Consider the following 23,223-nt stretch of genomic DNA (forward strand, 5'->3'; position numbering starts at 1 on the left):
CAATTGGCTTCCTTGTATCATACACAATTCACTGAATGAACATGCGCCAATTTAATAAAACAGAGTAACATCGGAAACCCTTGCTGCTTTCTTCACTGAGTAACTATAAAGCAAGTCATCTTAAACACTCTAAACGATTGGTTAATATAAGGCAAACACACAAACAAATGAAACATCTTAGTAACAAAACATAGGTTAATGCTAAAATAAAGCTGTTCAACAAAATAACCCATCAAAGGTTAAATAGAAAAATATTTAATCACTTTCGAGTAAAACTCCAGATTTAAGATTCCCTCTTGTTTAAAATACGAGCGAGACTTTGTTATAGACGCGCATACAATTTTCATATTTTGAATGGCCATTTAATTAATGTGTCTTAAATAATGAAAAGTCGAATGATAATTCTTCAGTAAAAAATCCCTATTTGACATGTGTTAAAATTTCGATTATACTTCCGGACATGAAATAAAGAAAATAAATCAACATCTTGACATAAATATACAACCTCGAATCGGTATGCGTCCAAAAATAATAAAAAATCGTGTTTTTCGTGAAGGAGTAGCGTATATTTTCATCCGGTAAGACACTTTATATTTATATTCATTTTTATTGAATACGCCATTTCGCCTCTATGGTGTTTGTGCTCCACTCTGTTTTTTTTTTCCAATACCGTAGACGTCGGAATAAAAAGTAATTGAAGGAAACCCGTCCACAAATTTGCTGTTTAATTTCTTTACCTTCGATATTTTGTAAGTTTGAATATCATTTACTCGTATAATAAGAGTATTGGTGCATGTTAACAGTAAAATATAACATAAATCACCACCTTGCAAGTCGGTGGGAAGGCGGAGTACCCGGAGGAAAACCGGTCCTTTCTGTCCGGTATGGCGACCACCAACCAAACTCACATGCTTCCAGACACGGGATTTAAACAAGTACGACACGGTTAGAAGCACTTTGCTCACCGGCCAGCCACTTGAATGACAAAATAAATTATGTTTTTAATATGATGAACTTAGTCAGAAATTGAAAGAATCAACAATTTAATAAAAACATTTAACAACTTCAAATCATACTTATTACCAAATATAAATTATTGTGGCCGAAATCGGAGTACAAGTAGAAAGTTTACGCGCCTTATCTTATATATCAATTATTCAAAAAGCATTGTGCGTGTGTGTACGTGCATGTGATTTCATGTATATATGTTTTTATAAATTTCGTGACAAGCGTGAATGAATATTTAAAAAGATAAAGAGTTCATTTTCTCTTTGTGCATGAAAGCCATTTATCAATCACACGACTACCTTCTGTGATTATTTGCTGTGTTTCGGAATATTTTAGTGCATATCTTTGGCGCTTACGGAAATATGAAAGGTTGGGGTCAAGAAATATACCTCGAAAGTTGGCCGGTTAGCGGAAATGGATTTAGTGTAAACTACCGTATTTTTTTTTATATCAATAGTGATTTGTAACCTCGAACAATACCCGCTCCCTAAAACATAAGTTGCGCTTTTGTTTGTACGTCTTTGAAATTGAAATTCTGACAGCATGCCCTACGCAAATCAGCCAACAGTCCAAATAAGTCAGATATCGGACGAAAATATAAAATTCATTTTAGAAGACACTGATTTAAGGTAAATTATCTTTCAATACCGTATATTTCAGCGTTTGAAACATATTTTCGCGACACAAATTACACAAGAAACATCGGTACCCGGACAATCGCTCCCACGGACAATCGCTCGTACGCTAATTTTGATAAGGCCGATGTTCGCTCATACGTTGTTTTGACGACCCGGAAAATCGCTTCTACATTATTTTGACAATCTGGACAATCGTTCTTTCATAATTTTGAAACCAAGCCCATTGGTTCCTACAATTAGATGTGAAACCTTAATTGACATAAAACATATACGCTGATCAAATGTAACCACCTATAATTAGCCCATAATTAAATTAACCAAACTTGTTAACTGTAAGCTGATTCAAAATGAGCCAATCAATTTTATTTTAATTAATTGACTATTTAACTAACTAGGTTTATACAGTTTGTTGATTCTTTAGTTAAACTGTGATATAGCAAACTATGAAAACAATATAATAATACCTTCAAATCCACTTCCAACATGGAACTTATAATGAACAAAGGCTGTCAGCCTGTGCTATGCTTAGAGGGTCGCTCCTACTCCAAGAAAAACACGTCTAAGTCTACAATACAATGGGTATGCGTTTAAACTCATTCTGCTTCCTGCAAGGGTTCGCTTATTACAGATATCAGTGTATGTCGACATATTAAAATAACTTTAATGTTATTATGCCCATTTATGCTCTCGAAACATTCTTTGTGTAAAAAACCCACCCCAAACCCACTTCCAGAGCTATACACCACCACCACCACCACATAGAACAGTGCACTATTCCTGGTGAACGACAATGATTCGGAGACTGTACTGCTTCATCTATTTGCCAGCGAGATTGGCCCCAATCTCCTCAAGAGTGCTGAGGTTTTGTAAATGGATGGAACGCAATCAAAATCTCCAGATCAGTTCTTACAGTTGTTCTGTATTCGAATGCCAGTGGATGGATCGTACAGTACTGCTGTCAACACTCTCCAGCCAAGAAGACTTAGCAAGGGCGAGTCGGTGTAGCATTCACAAAATTGGCACTTATTTCAATAAATGTAGGAACCAATGTCCCTGATATGCATAATCCCGGAACCATCATTCGATTAGTCCATATAACATAGGAACGAATGTCTGGGATGTCAAAATAATGTCGGAACCATTGTCCGGGTTGCCAAAACAATGTTGGATTGAATGTCCTTCTAGGCAAAATTAGCGTAGGAGTGATTGCCTGTGGGAGCGATTGTTCGGAATTCAGAAATATAACCACGATCATGGTCATCTTTCGGTGAAAGTCTCAGGTTTGACAAAGTAATTGTTTGATTTTTTTCTCCTAAGTTGTTTGTGTATGCACAAGACGTAGCACAGGGCTTGAAATTAACACTCGCACACTCGCAAAATGCGAGTGAAAAATACCGATTGCGAGTTAAGTTTTAAGCCACTAGAATTTTTTTGCGAGTGAAGAAATAGTGAAAAGAAAGAGTTATATTGCTAAATGTGCTCGACGTTGTGAATGCTAAACCGCAGGTCAATTAATAGAACGTCCGAATACCCATATGCGGAAGCTCGCACCTTGTATGTAGACTGGTATACTTATAGTACATATATGCGGATGGTATTGGTACAAAGAACATGAAACAGTCAATTATCCACACATGTTCACTATAAAAGACAAAAAACCTGAACAGTCATGTCGTCGAAGCGAAAAATAACTAGTTTCTTTTTGCCCACAGATTGAAATAACAATACGAAATATAAAGCAAAGTTAACCGTTGAGTTGAGAAAAAAAAACGGAAATTAAATTCTTCCACGAAAACAGTGAAAAAGTGGGATAAAGAACTTCATATATAACACCAAGACTTGTGGTTGATGTCATATTTTATTTAGTTTTAATAGTACTAAACTAATGTCCAAACTTGCTTTTATTTATGTTTCCAGCAAAATTTGCGAGAATGTTTTTGATTTTGCGAGCTGGTATTTAAGCTGCTCGCAATGATTTGCTAGTAGAAAGAAAAGTTAAATTCGAGCCCTGGTAGCATGTACATGCATGAATAGACCAAATAATTGGACGTTATTCATGGATTCTCAGCAGCAGTTTCTTACGTGGGGCAGAATCCACAGTACATGTATGTCTAAACATTTAATGCCAATTTCCTGTAGATAAGTCAAATTAAATGAATCAACACATTTTTGGTCTAATGGCAAAAAATAATCAATAGTAAATACTATGCCCATTTAATCATATATGTTTGATTTTTGTATTCACAGTGTTGCCAATGCCTTGAGAAGAGTATGCATAGCTGAAGTTCCAACAATGGGTAAATACCACGATGCGTGTGGTTTTTGCAAGTAGTTGTCTTGACTGTCAGGGATTCAGTGTTCTGCCGTGGATGCGCCCTTGTGTTATTGGCGCAAAAAACAAAGATTTGTCCCCACCCGTTTTCTGTATATGGGTCCGCGGGCGCACATGAATTAGGAATACAAACTAAGCGATTCAATTTGTAAGTCGGTAAAGTAATCGAGTGAATGTGTAACTAGAACAAACTATTTCATTGGACATGACGTCATTTCGCAGCGAATTGTTAATATATTTAATATTGACACTCTATTTCATTGGTAAGTTGAGATTATAACAACCAATCAGATATTAAGGAAATTTCCGAACCTATCAAAATGGCGTTAAGTGACCGGCCGAAGAAAACAAAATCCAATTTATTTTTTTCCTCCGGCAAGTAAAATTAGAAAATGTGACAATAATATTAACAACCCAACAGAGACTTCCCCAGTCCCAACATCGTTTAGCAATTACGAAAAAAAGTCTGCCCCTATAGGTACATTCCAAGAAAATTGGCTTCGAAAATGTCCTTGGTCACTGTTTGACAACAAAATGACATGCAGATTGTGCATAAAGCAAAAAAAAAAAAGGAAACGCCTTTACTATCGGTAATTCTAATTATTGAACAAGTACTTTGACATGCCATGCTGAGTCCAATGACCATAAATCTGTTCAAAGTTTTGTAAATATGTTGACAACTGTTTGACAGTGTTTAAAAGTTTTTTTGAATGTTCCAGTTTTAATAACAATGTTACAACCTGTGGACTGGCTGTAAGAAGTTTAAGCAAGTTTAAGAGTTCAAGTTAAAGGTTATTAGTTTCCACAAATTTAATTCGGCTACAAATATATTTCTGTGTCCCCATATTTTTCCTTTTTGTCCCCACTTTTGTAATCCTAAAGGGTCCCTGTCCCCAACAGTAACAATTCACGGCAGAACACTGGGGATTTATTTGGGCAGGACAGGATAATTATTACAATAATTGAAAGTCTGGTAAGGAATTTTTTATGCCCCTGAAGGAGGGCATATAGTGATCGCACTGTCCGTCTGTCTGTCCATCTGTCTTCCTGTTACACTTTTGCGTTTAGGTTTCAAATTGCTCATAACTTCTATGTCGCTTCAGATGTAACCTTCATATTTGGTATGCATGTGTATATGGACAAGGCCTTTCCATACGCACACAAATTTTGACCCCTTTGACATTGACCTTGAACATAGGGTCTGCGTTTAGGTTTCGAAAAAAGCGTTTTTCGGGGGCATATGTCTTTCGATGGAGACAGCTCTTGTTTTTTATGCCCCTGAAGGAGGGCATATAGTGATCGGACTGTCCGTTTGTCTGTCTTTCCGTCACACTTTGCGTTTAGGTTTCGAAAAATGCTCATAACTTCTATGTCGCTTCAGATGGCAACTTGATATTTGGCAAGAATGTGTATTTCATAGAGCTGCACATTTTAAGTGGTAAAATGTCAATGTCAAGGTCATCCTTCAAGGTCAAAGGTCAAAAAAACAAATCCAAGAAAAGTAATTAGCTTCAAAGGGAGATAATTATCTGTACCTGCCAAATGATAAAAAAAATAAAAATAAATCAAAGCGGCGGAGTAGGGGGCATTGTGTTTCTGACAAACACATCTCTTGTTGTTTTCTTACTATAAATATTGCAAAAAATTGTGTATCTTCTAGCTGCTAGGATTTGAAAAGGGCAGGGTGCTCTTTTTAGCACAATTATTCTGTCGCATATTTTCAATATGACATGCTATACAATTCATAGTACATAGCGCCATATCTTATATACCCAGTATACGCATGGATAATTTGGTGATCAGATAAAAAAGGGGTCCGAGGGGGCAAGGTGGGACCTAGGGGTCGCAGGATGCTGCGCCCTTCCATTTAGGCATAGCTGGAACACTGATGTTGAGTGAGTGACGGAGTAATCAGATTGGTTAATTCAAGATAACAGACGTTTGAACATATTATAATAAATGTATGTTATGTATAAATTCCTACTTGGTCAAATTGATGCAGATTTGGACTTCTTCAAAAAAAGAGGATAGAAGGCCATTAAGTTAATACAATATACCAGGGTAATCAATTGTAGGGCTGTCACGATACGCCGTGAGCGTACCGCGGTATATCGTGGTACGGCAACACTGTATCGCGGTACGTACCGCGATATTTTACAGAATATGTATCTGTGAAGAAAACAGCAGAATAACAAGTTTTACAAACTTTATTAAACTCAATAATCAGAAAACACTGGTATCATAGTATGACTAGAAACTGTAAAAGAAACTGTCATAAACTTGATAGAAGTTGTCATTGTTATTGTTCGCGTCTTTTTCTAAAATGTCCGCCATGTTGTTTACAATAGCTGTGACTACGATCTGTGTAAATCGAACGCTTCAAGGGCATGTTCAAAATGCGGAGTCAGCGGGCCCAGTATTGAAAATCCGTAGCGTTCTGACTCTTCCTCGACTTTCAGAATCTTAAGGTAACATGATTTGGAAGTGCCATGCTTTGAACGATCGATATACTAAAGAAAGAAAATAAGAAATAAAATAAACATCTTTTGGATAATTATGAACTTATTTGCAAAGGAAATCAGTCCCTAATTCCAAAAAAGGTACAGACCCATACATCGCCGTATTTTAAGTGGAAGCGCTTGCTTGACCTGGATATTAACGGATTATTTATTTAGCCCTTTTGAACCGCTTCTACATTTTTTAAAACGATATCTATATCAAAATAATTATGTAATGTATTTATATCTGTGCTAAATTGCTAATATAATAATATTAAAAAAACCGGTGCCGCAACGCCGTACCGCGGTGCGATTTTTTTCACTACATGCACCGCGATATACCGGTATACCGGTGAATCGTGACAGCCCTAATCAATTGATTCTGTTTCAGCCATTGACTGGGTGCATGGATTCTGTTTCAGCTATTGACTGGGTGCATTGATTCTGTTTCAGCTATTGACTGGGTGCATGGATTCTGTTTCAGCTATTGACTGGGTACAAATTGAGGCCAACTCTTCTGTGCTGTTTGATGAATTCATTTCACATCGTATCGGTCTCATTCCTCTTACAAGTGATGATGTTGTGGATCGGATACAGTATTCCAGGGTAAGTGGATCAGATACAGTATTCCAGGGTAAGTGGATCAGATACAGTATTCCAGGGTAAGTTGATCGGATGCAGTATTCCAGGGTAAGTGGATCAGATACAGTATTCCAGGGTAAGTGGATTGAATACAGTATTCCAGGGTAAGTGGATCAGATACAGTATTCCACAGTAAGTGGATTGGATACAGTATTCCAGGGTAAGTGGATTGGATACAGTATTCCAGGGTAAGTGGATTGGATACAGTATTTTAGGGTAAGTGGATTGGATACAGTATTCCAGGGTAAGTGGATTGGATACAGTATTCCAGGGTAAGTGGATTGGATACAGTATTCCAGGGTAAGTGGATCAGAGACAGTATTCCGAGTAAGTGGATTGAATACAGTATTCCAGGGTAAGTGGATCAGATACAGTATTCCAGGGTAAAGTGGATTGGATACAGTATTCTAGGGTAAGTGGATCGGATACAGTATTCCAGGGAAAGTGGATCAGATACAGTATTCTAGGGTAAGTGGATCGGATACAGAATTCCAGGGTAAGTGGATTGGATACAGTATTCTAGGGTATTTAAGTGGATTGGATACAGTATTCTAGGGTTAGTGGATCAGATACAGTATTCCAGGGTAAGTGGATCAGATACAGTATTCTAGGGTAAGTGGATCGGATACAGAATTCCAGGGTAAGTGGATTGGATACAGTATTCTAGGGTATTAAAGTGGATCGGATACAGTATTCTAGGGTAAGTGGATCGGATTCAGTATTCTAGGGTACCGTAAGTAGATCTGATACAGTATTCCAGGGTAAGTGGATTGGATTCAGTATTCTAGGGTAAGTGAATTATATACAGTATTCCAGGGTAAGTGGATTGGATACAGTATTCCAGGGTAAGTGGATCAGATACAGTATTCTAGGGTAAGTGGATCAGATACAGAATTCAAGGGTAAGTGGATTGGATACAGTATTCAAGGGTAAGTGGATCAGATACAGTATTCTAGGGTAAGTGGATCGGATACAGTATTCTAGGGTGAGTGGATCGCATACAGTATTCCAGGGTAAGTGGATTGGATTCAGTATTCCAGGGTAAGTGGATTGGATACAGTTTACCAGTGTCAGTGGATTGGATACAATTTTCTTGGGTAAGTGGATTGGATACAGTATTCTAGGGTAAGAAGATTGGATTCAGTATTCCAGGGTAAGTGGACTGGATACAGTATTCTAGGGTAAGTGGATTGGATTCAGTATTCCAGGGTAAGTGGATTGGATACAGTATTCCAGGGTAAGTGGATTGGATACAGTATTCTAGGGTAAGTGGATCGGCTACAGTATTCCAGGGTAAGTGGATTGAATACAGTATTCCAGGGTAAGTGGATTGGATACAGTATTCTAGGGTAAGTAGATTGGTTTCAGTATTCCAGGGTAAGTGGATTGGATACAGTATTCTAGGGTAAGTGGATTGGATTCAGTATTCCAGGGTAAGTGGATTGGATACAGTATTCTAGGGTAAGTGGATTGGATACAGTATTCCAGGGTAAGTGGATTGGATACAGTATTCCAGGGTAAGTGGATTGGATACAGTATTTCAGGGTAAGAAGAGGCTTTGTGTAAAAACTTGAAAAGAGGTCTGAGTAGCCTACCTTTTAAAGCTGGCCAAGAGATCTGTGTAGTCTACCTTTTATCCCTTTACCACTTAGATACTTATTTTGACGCATTTGAAGTTCCTTAGAAAGTTAAATGTAATTAAAGATCTTTCTTACTAGATTCAAGTTTGAAAGGCTTCATTACCTACCCTTAGATACTGATGAGCAGCAAACAGCATAAAACCTGAACAGATTGCGAGCAACTCCCAGGCTGGTCTAGTTTTAAGCTGTTATAACAGCCATATAGCCATTTTCACTTTATTTCTGAGTGGGAAAGCGTTCAGGCTGACCCCTGCTACCTTACCATAAAAGTTGGAATTTCTTAGAAAATTACAGCCCTATTTTGATGTTCTAAGTGAAGATTGAAGGGAAAAATGTCAGATCGGACAAACAATTATATTTTAAGTCCATCTTTAATATATTGTTTATGTGTATACAATGTCATATTATACTGTTAAATTATACATACAAAACGTGCATCTGACTGTTTGTTGTTTGTTTGTTTAAAAAAAAGAAAGAAGCTTCATTTTATAGTCCAATGCACAATTTCCTGTGTCTTGGACAATAAAAAAATACATGTAAACTTCTTGTTTCAGAATTTTTAGTTTAAAAAAAGAAAAAACACACATTTTTATTTATTGATTAGTGCACTTTTCACCCCAAAAAGAGCATACAGGGCCTGGATGAACATTTTATATAAAAATTAAAAAATGACAAAATCAAAGTGGGTTACAGTGTGAGTCTTCCCACAAGCCTTGCAAGCCTTTTGTTTATTCCAATAGCAATATAAATACAAGACCATATTTGTTATTTTTATAGACCCTAGCTCTGAGAAAACTGAGCTTAATGAATATATGTCAGGGTTTTTTTTCCACTTTTTGGGAAGATAGCCCATGGCTTTGGAATTGGGAATTTTATCGGCATTTTCATGAAATTGGGAAAATAAATTCATTAGCATTTTTTTCCACACAAAAAGTCCACTGATTATGGAAATACTAAATTTGATATAACCCTTTATAATCATTCAAATTAAAAGAACAAAATCATATAATACTTTGTTTGATGTAATTGAATTAAATTTGAGATAAAATATACATTAGACATTCGGCTATAAAATCGGGCCAAAAAAAACCCTGTATGTTAAGTGTTGTTCCAGATTAGCCTGTGCAATCTGCACAGGCTTATTGGGGATGACACTTCTGCCTAAAGTTGTTTTTTGTTGAGAAGACTCTTGAAGCAAAAAAAAAACCACACACAAAAGCGGAAAGTGTCGTCCCTAATTAGCCTGTGCAGACTACAGAGGCTTATCTGGGATGACACTTTATGCACATAGACTAATCCCCGTTTTGCCAAAGCAAGGCTCTGTTTTCTTTATTTAGGACTGTACTTGCAAAGAGTTTTGTGTTTTCAAAAATATATGAGTTATGTTGGTTTAAAAAATATATATACGAGTTTTGTAGTTTAATATATTTTTTTAATTTTCCTTCATGTAGGACTGCACGTGTGAGGAGTTTTGTCCAGAGTGCTCGGTTGAGTTTACCCTGGACGTGAAATGCCAGGATGACGTCACGCGTCATGTGACCAGTGCAGACCTCATCTCTAGCAACCCCAAGATAGTGCCGGCAAGTATAGAGTTAGACCTGATATTTAGAAAACTGAGAACAGTGGTCAATCAAGGGGAATGACCAAAGTGACCATTGTCGACAAGTGATTGCTATTCCTCCGATCACCACTATTTTTTGATGGTTGGTGAGTTGGTAGTATTGCTACCTTGTCATCCAACCCATAATTTAAGCTAACTCGGGGGAACGACCTAATAACTCATGGGAACGAGTTAGCTATGTCATGGGAACGACTTACTAAGTCGAGGGAATGAGATAGAAAAACAGGGGAATGCAAAACTAAATAAAAGAGGAGTGCAGTAAAAAAAGGTCCGTAGCAGTAAATTGTTTAATGCACCCCTCCTTTATTAACTGCATTGCTCTTTTTTCATTAAAAAGCATTGAAATACAATATTTAAGTTTATTAAAAATCATATTAAACCTTGTTATGCTGATTGATAAAACAGATTAGAATGTAAAAAGGTCGAAATTAAGTCAAAATTAACGGTAGTTGTATGCTTAGTATTCAAGTTAAGCGACATTGAATTACATGTTATTTAAAATGTAAATTTGTAAATAAAAAAAATAAAACATTAGAAATTCATATAAAAAACACTTCTGATTGCCAGATGTTGTAAGCTCAGTATTCAAGCCACAGTATGAGCATTGACAAGGATCTCAAGTGCCTCAAAAGTCATTCTGTCATGCCTACCGAATACCAAACACTTTGATACAAGATTGCGCAACGCCTCATCAGCTGAAGCTGGCATAGGGGCTACAAAAACTCCATTCAAAATGTTCTGAAACACAGAAAATGGGTTTCTGCCAGTGGGGTCATAGTATGCTGGTGCCAGGGCCAAGGCTTCGTACACAATACATCCTATAGACCACACGAAGGCCCTGGCATCAGGATTTGGACTGCTGAAAACCTCTGGCGCCTCATATGTAGCATTTGAGATGGGGTCCACGAGCATTTCGTTTACGGAATCCAGACAAATGTGAATCTTTTGCGTTCCCTTGGTGAATTTTATTGAGTCCGTTGATAAATGGGCAGTTGGAGCAGTGTTGTTTTCTTTGAGATGCGAAATAAGCTTCGCTATGGCTCGCCATATGATGATTACATGGATTTTTGTTCCTTTCGCTCTGCATTTAGAAATAAGATCAGCCAGAGATTTGATCTGTGTTTCTACTATCACCCACTTGTTGCCTTCCTCAAAGCTGGTGATTATATTGTCATCTTGCCTTTCTGGAGCTGAAATTAAAGTAGACATTGATTTTAAATCCCCTGCAGATGTTATAGTTTTGTCTGTTAGTCTGCAAAACTGGATCTTACAGATAGCTTTCTTCTTCGTCTGTATCAATTGATATGTTTGTTTCAACAGATTTAAAAGTGTCTATCACACTGGAGTTTCAAATCTTCACGTGTTTTTAATTCTGAACTGGGATTCAGATTTATATGCAAAACTAACCGAAACAAGTTTTATATTTGTTACTTTTGGTATGTTAAAAATGTGGTTTTCTAAAACCCTGCAGATAATTTCACAATTATAAGACATGTAGGATTGTGGCTTGTGTATCTGGGTTGTTTTTCCTACCATTGGGACTATGACCAAAAATTGTTTAATACGGAAAAGAATTGCATTGTTTTCGAAAAAAATTAAATCCAAACACAGTATGGAAAAGATTAGTGTATACAAATTGTTGGAACAATTATCATCCCCTAGCAAAAGTTAATTGTGAAATAGAGTTATTCGGGCTTGGTTGTGTAGTGTTTTGATTCTAAGCAATATAAAATGATGGATAAGAAGTGAAAATTTACAATGAGCATCATTTTATTATCAAGTGACATCTGCTATCTTATTCATTCTTACATGTGAGTACACAGGGATTAAGCTAAAGTGGAATGTCAGTTCAGCCAAAAATTCCACTTTTCAATGCTACTGCTTTTTTTACTGTACCTGATTGCGCAATCCTAATGTTGACCATCTCGCCTGTGAGTAAACATGTTGCAGGATATAGCTTAGTATGGTGAGATCTTGGCGGCAAGTTGTCCCCTTCTATCAGGAAGTCATTCAGTGTGATCGTAGCAATCTCTGCATTTAGCCTTTGGGGCAACGGTAGAGTGTTCACCTGTAAATTGTTAGAAATAATGATTAGCATGTACTGATTTTCAAATGATTTTCAATATGGTATTTTTAACCAGGTTTTCCGAAGGAAAAAACTGGTTATTAGATTGGCGAATGCGGGCGGGCTGGCTGGCGGGCTGGCGGGCGGGCGGAACAAGCTTGTCCGGGCCATAACTATGTCGTTCATTGTCAGATTTTAAAATCATTTGGCACATTTGTTCACCACCATTGGACGGTGTGTCGCGCGAAATAATAACGTCGATATCTCCAAGGTCAAGGTCACACTTTGAGTTCAAAGGTCAAAAATGGCCATAAATGAGCTTGTCCGGGCCATAACTATGTCATTCATTGTGAGATTTTAAAATCATTTGGCACATTTGTTCACCATTATGGGACGGTGTGTCTCACGAAAGAATCACATCAATATCTCCAATGTCAAGGTCGCCACGACTAAAAATAGATTTATTTTGAAACAAACTTACAAAGGGGGTTAATTTTGTTTGTTCATTTCAAAAGTTCAGTTTGAGTTGTCTCCCTTTATGAATTTTTTTTCACAATGAAAACCTGGTTTTGTGACAATTCTGTCCCTTGTTTATGTTGTGTTTGTAATGATATTCAAAAAGCCAGTTGTACAAGTATTTATTTTCTCTGATCTTGAGTGAAAAATTAACTATAATCTACCAAAGCCGACAATTTTTATGCCCCCTTTTTAAGAAAAGGGGGCATATAGTGATCTGTCCGTCCGTCTGTCCGTCTGTCTGTCTGTCTTTCCTTCACACTTTGCGTTTAGGTTTTGAAAAATGCTCATAACTTCTATGTCCCTTGACATATAACCTTCATATTTGGTATGCATGTGTATATGGACAAGGCCTTTCCATACGCACAAAAATGTTAACCCATGTGACCTTGACCTTGAACTTCGGGTCTGCGTTTAGGCTTCAAAATGTGCGTTTAGGTCTTGAAAAATGCTCTTAACTTCTATGTCCCTTGAGATATAACCTTCATATTTGGTATGCATGTGTACATGGACAAGGCCTTCCCATACGCACAAATATTTTTACCCCTGTGACTCTCACCTCTAAGTTAGGGTCCGCATTTAGGTTTCGAAATGTGCGTTTAGGTTTCGAAAAATGCTCATAACTTCTATGTCCCTTGAGATATAACCTTCATATTTGGTATGCATGTGTATATAGACAAGGCCTTTCCATACGCACAAAATGTTTCACCCCTGTGACCTTGACCTTGAACTTAGGCTCCACGTTTAGGTTTTGAAATCTCCGTTTAGGTTTTGAAAAATGCTCATAACTTCTATGTCCCTTGAGATATAACCTTCATATTTGGTATGCATATGTATATGGACAAGGCCTTTCCATACGCCCAACAATTTTTACCCCTGTGACCTTGAACTTAAGGTCTGCGTTTAGGTATCGAAATGTGCGTATCGGTTTCGAAAAATGCTCATAACTTCTCACTAAGCGTTTATAGGGGGCATATGTCATCCTATGGTGACAGATCTTGTTCGTTTTCTTTTGTGCAAATTCACCAAAGGTTTACCTTTTACTTTGGTTAAACTGGAAAAATGTTTGTGGAAGTAATAACATCATAATGTTTAAATAATAAGCTCATTTCACTGTTAAATAGTGAATGCACAAATCAGTAATTTTTATAGTTATTTTGACTGTTTAAAACAGTTTAATACCAGTTTTAAATCATTGCTGTTTATCCATACTCCACAGAATAAAAAAAACAACAGAACAAGTTTATCTTATTAATCTGAAAATAATAGTCTTATATCAACATCAAATTATGGCAATACACACAGCGCTGTCAACTTTTGTCTTAAAGCTGCAAAATGTCAGAAAAAAGATAGAGTGGTGGAATATTTACCTTCATTCCTATTATTGTCTAAATAACATATACGGTACATTTCCCAAGTTTTGCATCTATTCTTATTATTCTCTACATAACATATATGGTATATTTTCCAAGTTTTGCATTCATTCATATTATTCTCTACATAACAGATACGGTACCTTTTCCAAGTTTTGCATGCCAATGCGGCTGACTATGGCCTGGCGGCACAGGTACTTGAGGGCCGGCGCCGTGTGAGGCGTCGTCTCCTGATGGGCGGTGCCATCTAGAGGGTTGAATCTGAGAACCATCACTGAGCTGTGCCTGTAGTCTCAATGTGGCCTTTATAGCTTCTATGTGGCCTCTGTAGCTTCAATGCTTCAAATTGGCCCCTGTAACTTCAAATTGGCCCCTGTAGCTTCAAGTTGGCCCCTGTTGCTTCAATGTGGCCCCTGTGGTTTCAATGTGGCTCCAGTAGTTTAAATGTGGCCCCAGTAGCTTCAATGTGGCCCCTGTGGTTTCAATGTGGCCCTTGTCACTTTAATGTGGCCCCTGTAGATTCAATTTGGTATGGACATTTTATGCAATGTCACACATATTGGTTGTCACATAAATGTATTTAAGCCTTGTTATGGAAAATTTGGGTTTAATGCTTGTGCGTAAATTATCATCCCAGATTAGCCTTTGCTGCCTGCACAGGCTAGCTGCCTGCACAGGCTAATCAGGGATGATAATTTCAGTGTACACAGGATTTTCGTTTGGAAGAGATTGAATTTAAAGAAAAATGCAATAAAGCCCTTTTTCCCCAAAGAGGGACTCAAATTCATTTATGAGACCGTTCAAATTGTATTTTACGGTATTAATATGTAAGGGCATGTGGTTGGATACTTAATTTTACAATGACATTGAATGTTACTAACGAAAGAATGTGAGAGTTTAGTTTATGATGAGAATATTTCTAGTTCCTTTACTCACAAAGATTTCAGGGAAAGTGAATGGTTCAGATCACTTCTAAGCAGTCATTTAATATTTTATTTTACAATTTAAATATTTCAGGTAACTTCGAGGCACAAAGAAGAGGCCAGTGAATACGAAGATACTGATGGTAAGTATAATGTACAATCGTCGAGGATGCAGGATGTATTGCATTAGGGAACCCATGCAGTGCTGCAGCTAGATTTGTAATGGGCAATGTGCTTTTGTGAAATTAAATCCTACAGCATGTGCGGTTACATTATCCTTGTGGCAATTTTTCAATGAAGCATTTGTTATACAAAGATATATAATATTTATTTCATGTTACATGTATTTTCATTTTAAGCAATGTGTTTGTAATTAATTTATCATGTTTCGCTGTTAAAATGTAATGAATTTTCATGAAAATTCTATGCAAATTAGTAGTATAATAATGGGATCAGATAAAAAATTAAAAAGGCTTCAGAGTGGGACATGGGGGGGGGGGGCTGCATACTTCCATTTCATCTTGGCCAGAGCTTTGCAATGACAATGTTAAAATTAACAATCAAGAATAATAATTACTACAGTAACTGGCAATGTTTCCCTTTGTTCAAAACTAGACTGACATTTATCATTTGAGCCCTGCTTTGGAAAATTGGGCTTAATGCAAGTGCATTTAGTGTCGTCCCAGATAAGCCTATGCATTCCTAACGTTGAAAAATACCATTTAAGGGGAAAGTGTCATCTCTGCATTTGCATTTCTTTTGACCTTGCAGTCAAGGATAACCCATGAAAGTGCAAGCACTTATTTCCAATGGGGTCCTTTGGTTTTGCTGAAGAGACAGCAAGCAGACAAGACAGTATTGGGATACAAGGAATCCGGGTGCGATACCCTAGCTCTTTGGGAATAGATCCCTTGGTTCTTTTACGTGCTCAGTGTATAGCACCGATACACGCGAGAATTACCTGGGTTTCATACCAGTACATCTCTAGTTGGGCGGGAAACACTTGAAGCTTTTCTGAAATTTCCAGTGCCCCGGCTGGGAATTGAACCGGGGACCTCTGGAATGGTAGACCAGTGTGTTACCACTTGACCACCGCACCACTGCACCATCTCTGATTAGCCTTTGTGGTCGGACACTACTCACATTCATTTAGTCCTGTTTTTCTAGAGCGCAGCTAATTGTTTTTTCTACAGACATCCTGATTGTCAAGTTACGTAAAGGTCAAGAGTTGAAGGTGAAGGCCTTTGCTCGGAAGGGTTTTGCTAAGGAGCACGCCAAGTGGAACCCTACGACGGGCGTCGCGTTTGAGTATGACCCAGATAATGCCCTGCGACATACTACCTACCCCAAACCAGAGGAATGGTGAGTAACATCCTGTAACATACAGGGCTTTTTTTCCTTCTTAGAGAATGGTGGTGGTTCACAATTTTGAGAATTTTCACTACTTAATATTTCACAATTTTGAGAGGTTTGCGACTCAAATTTACACAATTTTAAATGGTCGCAACTCATTTGTATGCCCCGAAGGAGGGCATATAGTGATCGGACTGTCCGTCCTCCCGTCACACTTTGCATTTAGGTTTCGAAAATTGCTCATAACTTCTATGTCCCTTGAGATATAACCTTCATATTTGGTATGCATGTTTATATGGACAAGGCCTTTCCATACGCACACAAATTTTGACCCCTATGACCTTGACGTTGAACTTAAGAGTCCGCATTTAGGTTTTGAAATCTGCGTTTAGGTTTTGAAAAATGCTCATAACTTCTATGTCCCTTGAGATATAACCTTCATATTTGGTATGCATGTGTATATGGACAATGCCTTTCCATATTAACCCCTGTGACCTTGACCTTGAACTTAGGGCCCGCGTTTAGGTTTCGAAATCTGCGTTTAGGTTTTGAAAAATGCTCATAACTTCTATGACCCTTGAGATATAACCTTCATATTTGTTATGCATGTGTATATGGACAAGGCCTTTCTATACGCACAAACATTTTGACCCCTGTGACCTTGAACTTAGGGTCCGTGTTTAGGTTTCGAAATCTGCGTTTAGGTTTTGAAAAAAGCTCATAATTTCTATCAAGCATTTATATGGAGCATAAGTCATCCTATTGTGACAGCTCTTGTTTCACTAATTTTGAAAAAGTTCAGGACTTATTTTTTTACAAATTTTTATAAGTTCATGTCTCTTTTTTCTTAATTTTTTAAAAGTTTGTGACTCATTTTTTCACAATTGTTGGGTCAAAAGCCACGTCCAAAGCAATTTAAAAAGCCCCTGACATAAAACCTACCCCAAACCAGAGAAATGTTGAAAGAAACTTGAAGGCATTTTTATCAGTTTCATTTCTACGTACAATTTAGCCTACACAGAATTTTATGCATGACACTTTCATTTTTCATTAAAATTCATCTGACACAGAAGCTTTAGTTTTCTAATTGTATACGTTTGTTTATGATTTCAGGCCAAAAAGTGAATTTTCAGAGCTGGAGGAAGATGAACGTATGTATTTATATTTGTTACCACACACATTTTGGAAGCGGTATATTCACTATATTGGATTCACTCTGTCCATTTGTCGTCATTTTTTCCACATAATTTTATTAGTAAAACATGTTTATTTTGAAGACACAGTTTGTATGCGTGTTGTTCCATTAATTTCTGAGTTATTTGCTCTAGAACTTTGCCCAGGAAATGATTGCTATGAGTTATTTGCTCTAGAACTTTTCCCATGACATGATTGCTATGAGTTATTTGCTCTAGAACTTTGCCCAAGACATGATTGCTATGAGTTATTTGCTCTAGAACTTTTCCCAGGACATGATTGCTATGAGTTATTTGCTCTAGAACTTTTCCCATGACATGATTGCTATGAGTTATTTGCTCTAGAACTTTGCCCAAGTCATGATTGCTATGAGTTATTTGCTCTAGAACTTTGCCCATGACATGATTGCTATGAGTTATTTGCTCTAGAACTTTGCCCAAGACATGATTGCTATGAGTTATTTGCTCTAGAACTTTGCCCATGACATGATTGCTATGAGTTATTTGCTCTAGAACTTTTCCCAAGACATGATTGCTATGAGTTATTTGCTCTAGAACTTTGCCCAAGACATGATTGCTATGAGTTATTTGCTCTAGAACTTTTCCCAAGACATGATTGCTATGAGTTATTTGCTCTAGAACTTTGCCCAAGACATGATTGCTATGAGTTATTTGCTCTAGAACTTTTCCCAAGACATGATTGCTATGAGTTATTTGCTGTAGAACTTTGCCCATGACATGATTGCTATGAGTTATTTGCTCTAGAACTTTGCCCAGGACATGATTCCTATGAGTTATTTGCTCTAGAACTTTGCCCAAGACATGATTGCTATGAGTTATTTGCTCTAGAACTTTGCCCAAGACATGATTGCTATGAGTTATTTGCTCTAGAACATTGCCCAAGACATGATTGCTATGAGTTATTTGCTCTAGAACTTTGCCCATGACATGATTGCTATGAGTTATTTGCTCTAGAACTTTTCCCTTGACATGATTGCTATGAGTTATTTGCTCTAGAACTTTTCCCATGACATGATTGCTATGCCTGTGACAAAGCTGTGCTGTGGTATTTAAAACACATATTTAAATTATATATATAAAAGCATGTATTTTTGTGACAAATGTTTAGTTTAGTTTATTGTTTGAAAAATACTTTATAGCCTTTTTTAATTACAACAAAGTACTGTACTTATGTGCTATTTTAAATGTATAAGATTGATATTTTTGGTGTTTTTAATGTTGTGTTTTCATCAGTCTGCACAGGCTAATCTGGGACCACGTCAGTACTTTGATTAATGTTGTGTTTTCATCAGTCTGCACAGGCTCATCTGGGACCACACTACTCACATGCATTAAGCCCAGTTTTTCCAGAGCTAGTCTTAATTGAGATTGTTGTGATTGGTTGATGACATGATGTTTGAGATTGTTGTGATTGGTTGATGACATGATGTTTGAGATTGTTGTGATTGGTTGATGACATGATGTTTGAGATTGTTGTGATTGGTTGATTACATGATGTTTGAGATTGTTGTGATTGGTTGATGACATGATGTTTGAGATTGTTGTGATTGGTTGATGACATGATGTTTGAGATTGTTGTGATTGGTTGGTGACATGATGTTTGAGATTGTTGTGATTGGTTGATGACATCCCAGAGCTAGTCTCAATTAAGATTGTTGTGATTAGTTGATGCCATGATCTTACCTGAAATATTGACACAGAGATGAAAATCATCAAGCTGTGAATGGCCCCTAAAGTGTTTCGAAGGAAACTTTAATTGTACTGCTATTGAAAGTTGAAGAGCGAGGTTCAATTTATCTTTCTGTGAATCCATTTCAGACCAAGCGCCGTTCGATCCTAACGGGTTTCCCAACAAGTACTACTACAATGTGGAGTCGTGTGGCTCCCTGAAGCCTGAGAACATCGTGTTCTCTGCACTCGCAAAACTCAAAGAAAAACTGAGCAATCTGCAGACACAGTTGAGCCATGAAATACAGTCAGACGTGTTGGCGGTGTGATGGGCTAATCTTGTTGTCTCATTTATCATTCATATTTCAATCATTTGCTTGCATACATGGAATAAGGTCAAAATCATCTCATTTACATTTTTTTTTGCTCAGTTGAATTATCCGAAGGGATATTAAATAATTATAAATCACTGATTCTACTCCTTTAATTTGACGGTTCGGCATTATGCCTTTATCAAAACAATGGAAAATATCCGTAAACTACATTTTTACGTCTTTTGACAACACAATTTAAATAACAGAGTAAATATTTTAAACGTCAAATGACGTTGTACATGATAAAATACGTTATATAAAATGGCGTCATCATGTACAACGGCATTTGACGTTTAAAACATTTACTCTGTTATTTAAATTGTCAAAAGACGTAAAAATGTAGTTTACGGATATTTTCCATTGTTTTGATAAAGGCATAATGCCGAAACGTCAAATTAAAGCAGTTAATTTTTTTAATCATTAAGACATACATTTGTTTTCATATTTGTTTGACATTATGTGAAAATCATTACATTTTATAAACATTGGTAACAAACGTTTTCTTTTATTTTGTCTAGTTCAGTTGACAGCTTTATTGCAATCAGAAATGACATTAATTCAAAATTTGCAAACGGACAATAGAATTTGTGTTAAGCCTAAGTTGGTTAGCATATGCTGTCATTGAATTGATAGTGTTTCACACTGTTCTAATAATTATACAACAGGCTTCATCAGCAATGGGCAATAACAAACAAGTTTAACTCTTTCAGTGCTGGAACCGAACTTTGAAGGCCTTTGCAAACAGTTTGTATCCAGATGAGACGCCACAGAACGTGGCGTCTCATCAGGATCCAAACTGTTTGCTATTCTGAAAGTATTTTTGAAAAAAAAATCGAAGAAAATGCTAATTTTAGAAATTCAGCAAACGACATTTTAGCAGACGACAAATTACCCAGCATGCAAAAGTTCAACATTCCAGAGGCTAACCAGGGCCAACACTTTCCATCTTAACTGGGGCTAATCAGGGCCAACACTTTCCATATTAACTGGATTTTCGATAGAAAGAGACATTCTTTAAACAAAAAAATATTTAAAAAGGGGAAAGTGTTGTCCCTGATAAGCCTGTTATATTAAGGCTTATTTGGAGGAAACTTAACTTAACCCTTTCAGTGCGGGAACCGAATTTTAAAGACATTTGCAAACAGTTTGGATCCAGATGAGATGCCACAGAAAGTGGCGTCTCATCAGGATCCAAACTGTTTGCTATTTTGATAGTATTCTTTACAAAAAAAAAATGAAGAATATGCTAATTTTAGAAATTCAGCAGACGACTTTTTAGCAGACGACAAATTTTCCAGCATGCAAATGGTTAAAATACATCAAACTGGTTTTCTCAGAGCGCGACTCATATACGTGTATTTATCACCTGTCAATTCATGTGTCGTGTTACTGGAGCTCGATTGGTCATTGTCGGCTCTGGTACTACTTACATGTACCCCGGGTACACCTGTCAATTCAAGTGGGGTAAACCTGTCAATTCAAGTGTCATGTTACTGGAGCTCGATTGGTCATTGTCGGCTCGGGTACTACTTACATGTACCCCGGGTACTTTTAAGTATACTTACATGTACGGCAAATATACTAAAACGTACCCGGGAAATTTAAAGCTTAATCGGTCGTTGTCGGCTTTTTTTTTAAATTAAATATATTCATATTTATGTCAATTTTCTGTAAAATGGCCTCTATATTATCGAAACTCATACTCACAAAGCATGTTGACACAGTTTTTTAAAAAGATAAGTTTATTTAAGATAATCGGTAGCGCGTTTTACGACATAGGATTTTAGGCGGGAATACAACTCGGGTACAGTCTAATATCGACCGGGTACGATTAAGTATATTTACCATACCCGGGGTACATGTAAGTATACTTAAGAGTACCCGGGGTACACGTAAGTAGTACCCGAGCCAATAATGACCAATGGAGCGTTACTGGATGGCTGAGAACAGATGTGAAGTCTTTGTTATGTTTAGATAATACATGTCTGAATGCCTGACTCTATAATATATACATCTTGATGAGAAAGTTTGAAGTGCTGAATGTAAAATAATTTATGGGGACTGAACAAGTGAATAATAAAATGCAATTATTCTGACAGGATTGTTAGGAGACAAAGCAAGCCCCTCAAATAATCTGATAAAGATGACTGTCTAGTATGAATCAACAATAAAAATTAAAAGACATAGGGATACACTGAGTTTGTTATTTTGTTCTTTAAGTACACAATTAAATACCCTCTCATGTAATTAAAAAGTTTTGTGTCAAGGACTGAAATTTGTCAACACGAAGAATCTTCCTATACAACAATTAAAAAGTTTTATTTTCAAAACAATGCATGACAAGAGTGTGTGATCCAATGATAAGAAATTAAACATTTCATTTACACATTGTAATTGAAGCTTACATGCAGACATACCTAGATAACTCATTAATATATAATAAATAATACAATTAATTATACATTATATAGGGATTTCTTGTGTGGATATTTGGGTCAACGGCTCTTGTACAAAAAACAAAAACAATTGGTTTCAGCTCAATAACATTAGTCAACACGGAGGAAGTGAGCTGTACATTTTCTGTTTAAGACTTTGTTCGCAAGGTTCATCCCCGGCTAAACAATTAAAAATCTGATTTAATGTCGTGGTCGAGTTTCTTGATTTGATCATAACTGTTCATCTTTTAGTTTACACATATTGTTAAACTACTACAGATATTTAAGTTCAAAGTTGTCTTTGTTTTCATGATAGTTTGTGACGGACTGACAACATGAATTATATGAACAATTAACATGTCGATCGTTAAGCAAATATCTTACGAAATATAGTGTTCTCTTCGGAAGAACTCAACACTTGCACAGTTGTATTATGTTATTTCACATATGAAACTATTTATAAACATACATTACCTAATGTAATACAGGAAGCGGCGCTAAACGGATAACTATCGGAACGAATTGGTTGTGAGATGACGTCACAGATGGTTGACGTCATAATGTATAATATTTCATGACGTTACGTTTTAATTCTTTTGACGTCAGTAAAATGGTATTTCATGGTTGCTTTTTTAATATAAATACTGATGTTTCTATATTATCCTACATTAATTATAGTAAAAATTACGTCACGCTCCCATAAAGGTTGTAAGTTGGGGTAGTTGAGTTTCTGAAATACAAAAGATTCGAAATACAAAAGATCTGTTTCAGGGACGACCCTGGGTCTGTTAATGCCCGCGTTGAAACACAAAGTAAACTGCGGTTTACTGTCTCATTCCAAAGGCAAGTAGGTTGAGCCACCGACTGTTCCAGGGACGACCCTGGGTCTTTTAATGCCCGCGTTGAAACACAGTGGAAACTGC

At 36.8% G+C, this 23,223-nt stretch overlaps 2 protein-coding genes across 3 annotated transcripts; one reads left to right on the top strand and one right to left on the bottom strand.

The window, feature by feature from the left end:
• The first annotated feature begins 1,481 nt into the window (after window positions 1-1,481).
• Window positions 1,482-19,898, top strand: LOC127844923 (DNA-directed RNA polymerase II subunit RPB3-like). 2 transcript variants are annotated; one of them, XM_052375474.1, is made up of 8 exons: window positions 1,482-1,637; window positions 3,894-3,943; window positions 6,961-7,082; window positions 10,210-10,338; window positions 15,351-15,399; window positions 16,450-16,618; window positions 17,723-17,760; window positions 19,642-19,898. In XM_052375474.1, the coding sequence occupies exons 1-8, from the start codon at window positions 1,552-1,554 to the stop codon at window positions 19,818-19,820; spliced, it is 822 nt and encodes a 273-aa protein (XP_052231434.1). In that variant the 5' UTR covers window positions 1,482-1,551; the 3' UTR covers window positions 19,821-19,898. The 2 variants fall into 2 exon arrangements, with proteins under 2 accessions (XP_052231434.1, XP_052231435.1); XM_052375475.1 differs by having other exon boundaries at window positions 1,546-1,637; window positions 6,930-7,082.
• On the bottom strand, window positions 10,725-22,844 carry LOC127844922 (serine/threonine-protein kinase Nek6-like). The gene is made up of 4 exons (XM_052375473.1): window positions 22,775-22,844; window positions 14,477-14,846; window positions 12,276-12,447; window positions 10,725-11,569 (listed from the first exon to the last, which is right to left on the bottom strand). The coding sequence occupies exons 2-4, from the start codon at window positions 14,603-14,605 to the stop codon at window positions 10,965-10,967; spliced, it is 906 nt and encodes a 301-aa protein (XP_052231433.1). The 5' UTR covers window positions 14,606-14,846; window positions 22,775-22,844; the 3' UTR covers window positions 10,725-10,964.
• Window positions 22,845-23,223: the final 379 nt, after the last annotated feature.

Source organism: Dreissena polymorpha, chromosome 9, assembly GCF_020536995.1.
Source record: "Dreissena polymorpha isolate Duluth1 chromosome 9, UMN_Dpol_1.0, whole genome shotgun sequence".
Lineage (NCBI taxonomy): Eukaryota > Metazoa > Mollusca > Bivalvia > Myida > Dreissenidae > Dreissena > Dreissena polymorpha.

Coding starts and splice junctions, on each gene's coding strand:
- LOC127844923 (XM_052375474.1), top strand. CDS start 1,552: ATGCCCTACGCAAATCAGCCAACAGTCCAAATAAGTCAGATATCGGAC. Junction 1,638..3,893: donor TTAGAAGACACTGATTTAAG/GTAAATTATCTT, acceptor TTGTATTCACAG/TGTTGCCAATGCCTTGAGAA. Junction 3,944..6,960: donor AGCTGAAGTTCCAACAATGG/GTAAATACCACG, acceptor ATTCTGTTTCAG/CTATTGACTGGGTACAAATT.
- LOC127844922 (XM_052375473.1), bottom strand. CDS start 14,605: ATGGTTCTCAGATTCAACCCTCTAGATGGCACCGCCCATCAGGAGACG. Junction 12,448..14,476: donor GCATGCAAAACTTGGAAAAG/GTACCGTATCTG, acceptor AACAATTTACAG/GTGAACACTCTACCGTTGCC. Junction 11,570..12,275: donor CATTAGGATTGCGCAATCAG/GTACAGTAAAAA, acceptor CTTTAATTTCAG/CTCCAGAAAGGCAAGATGAC.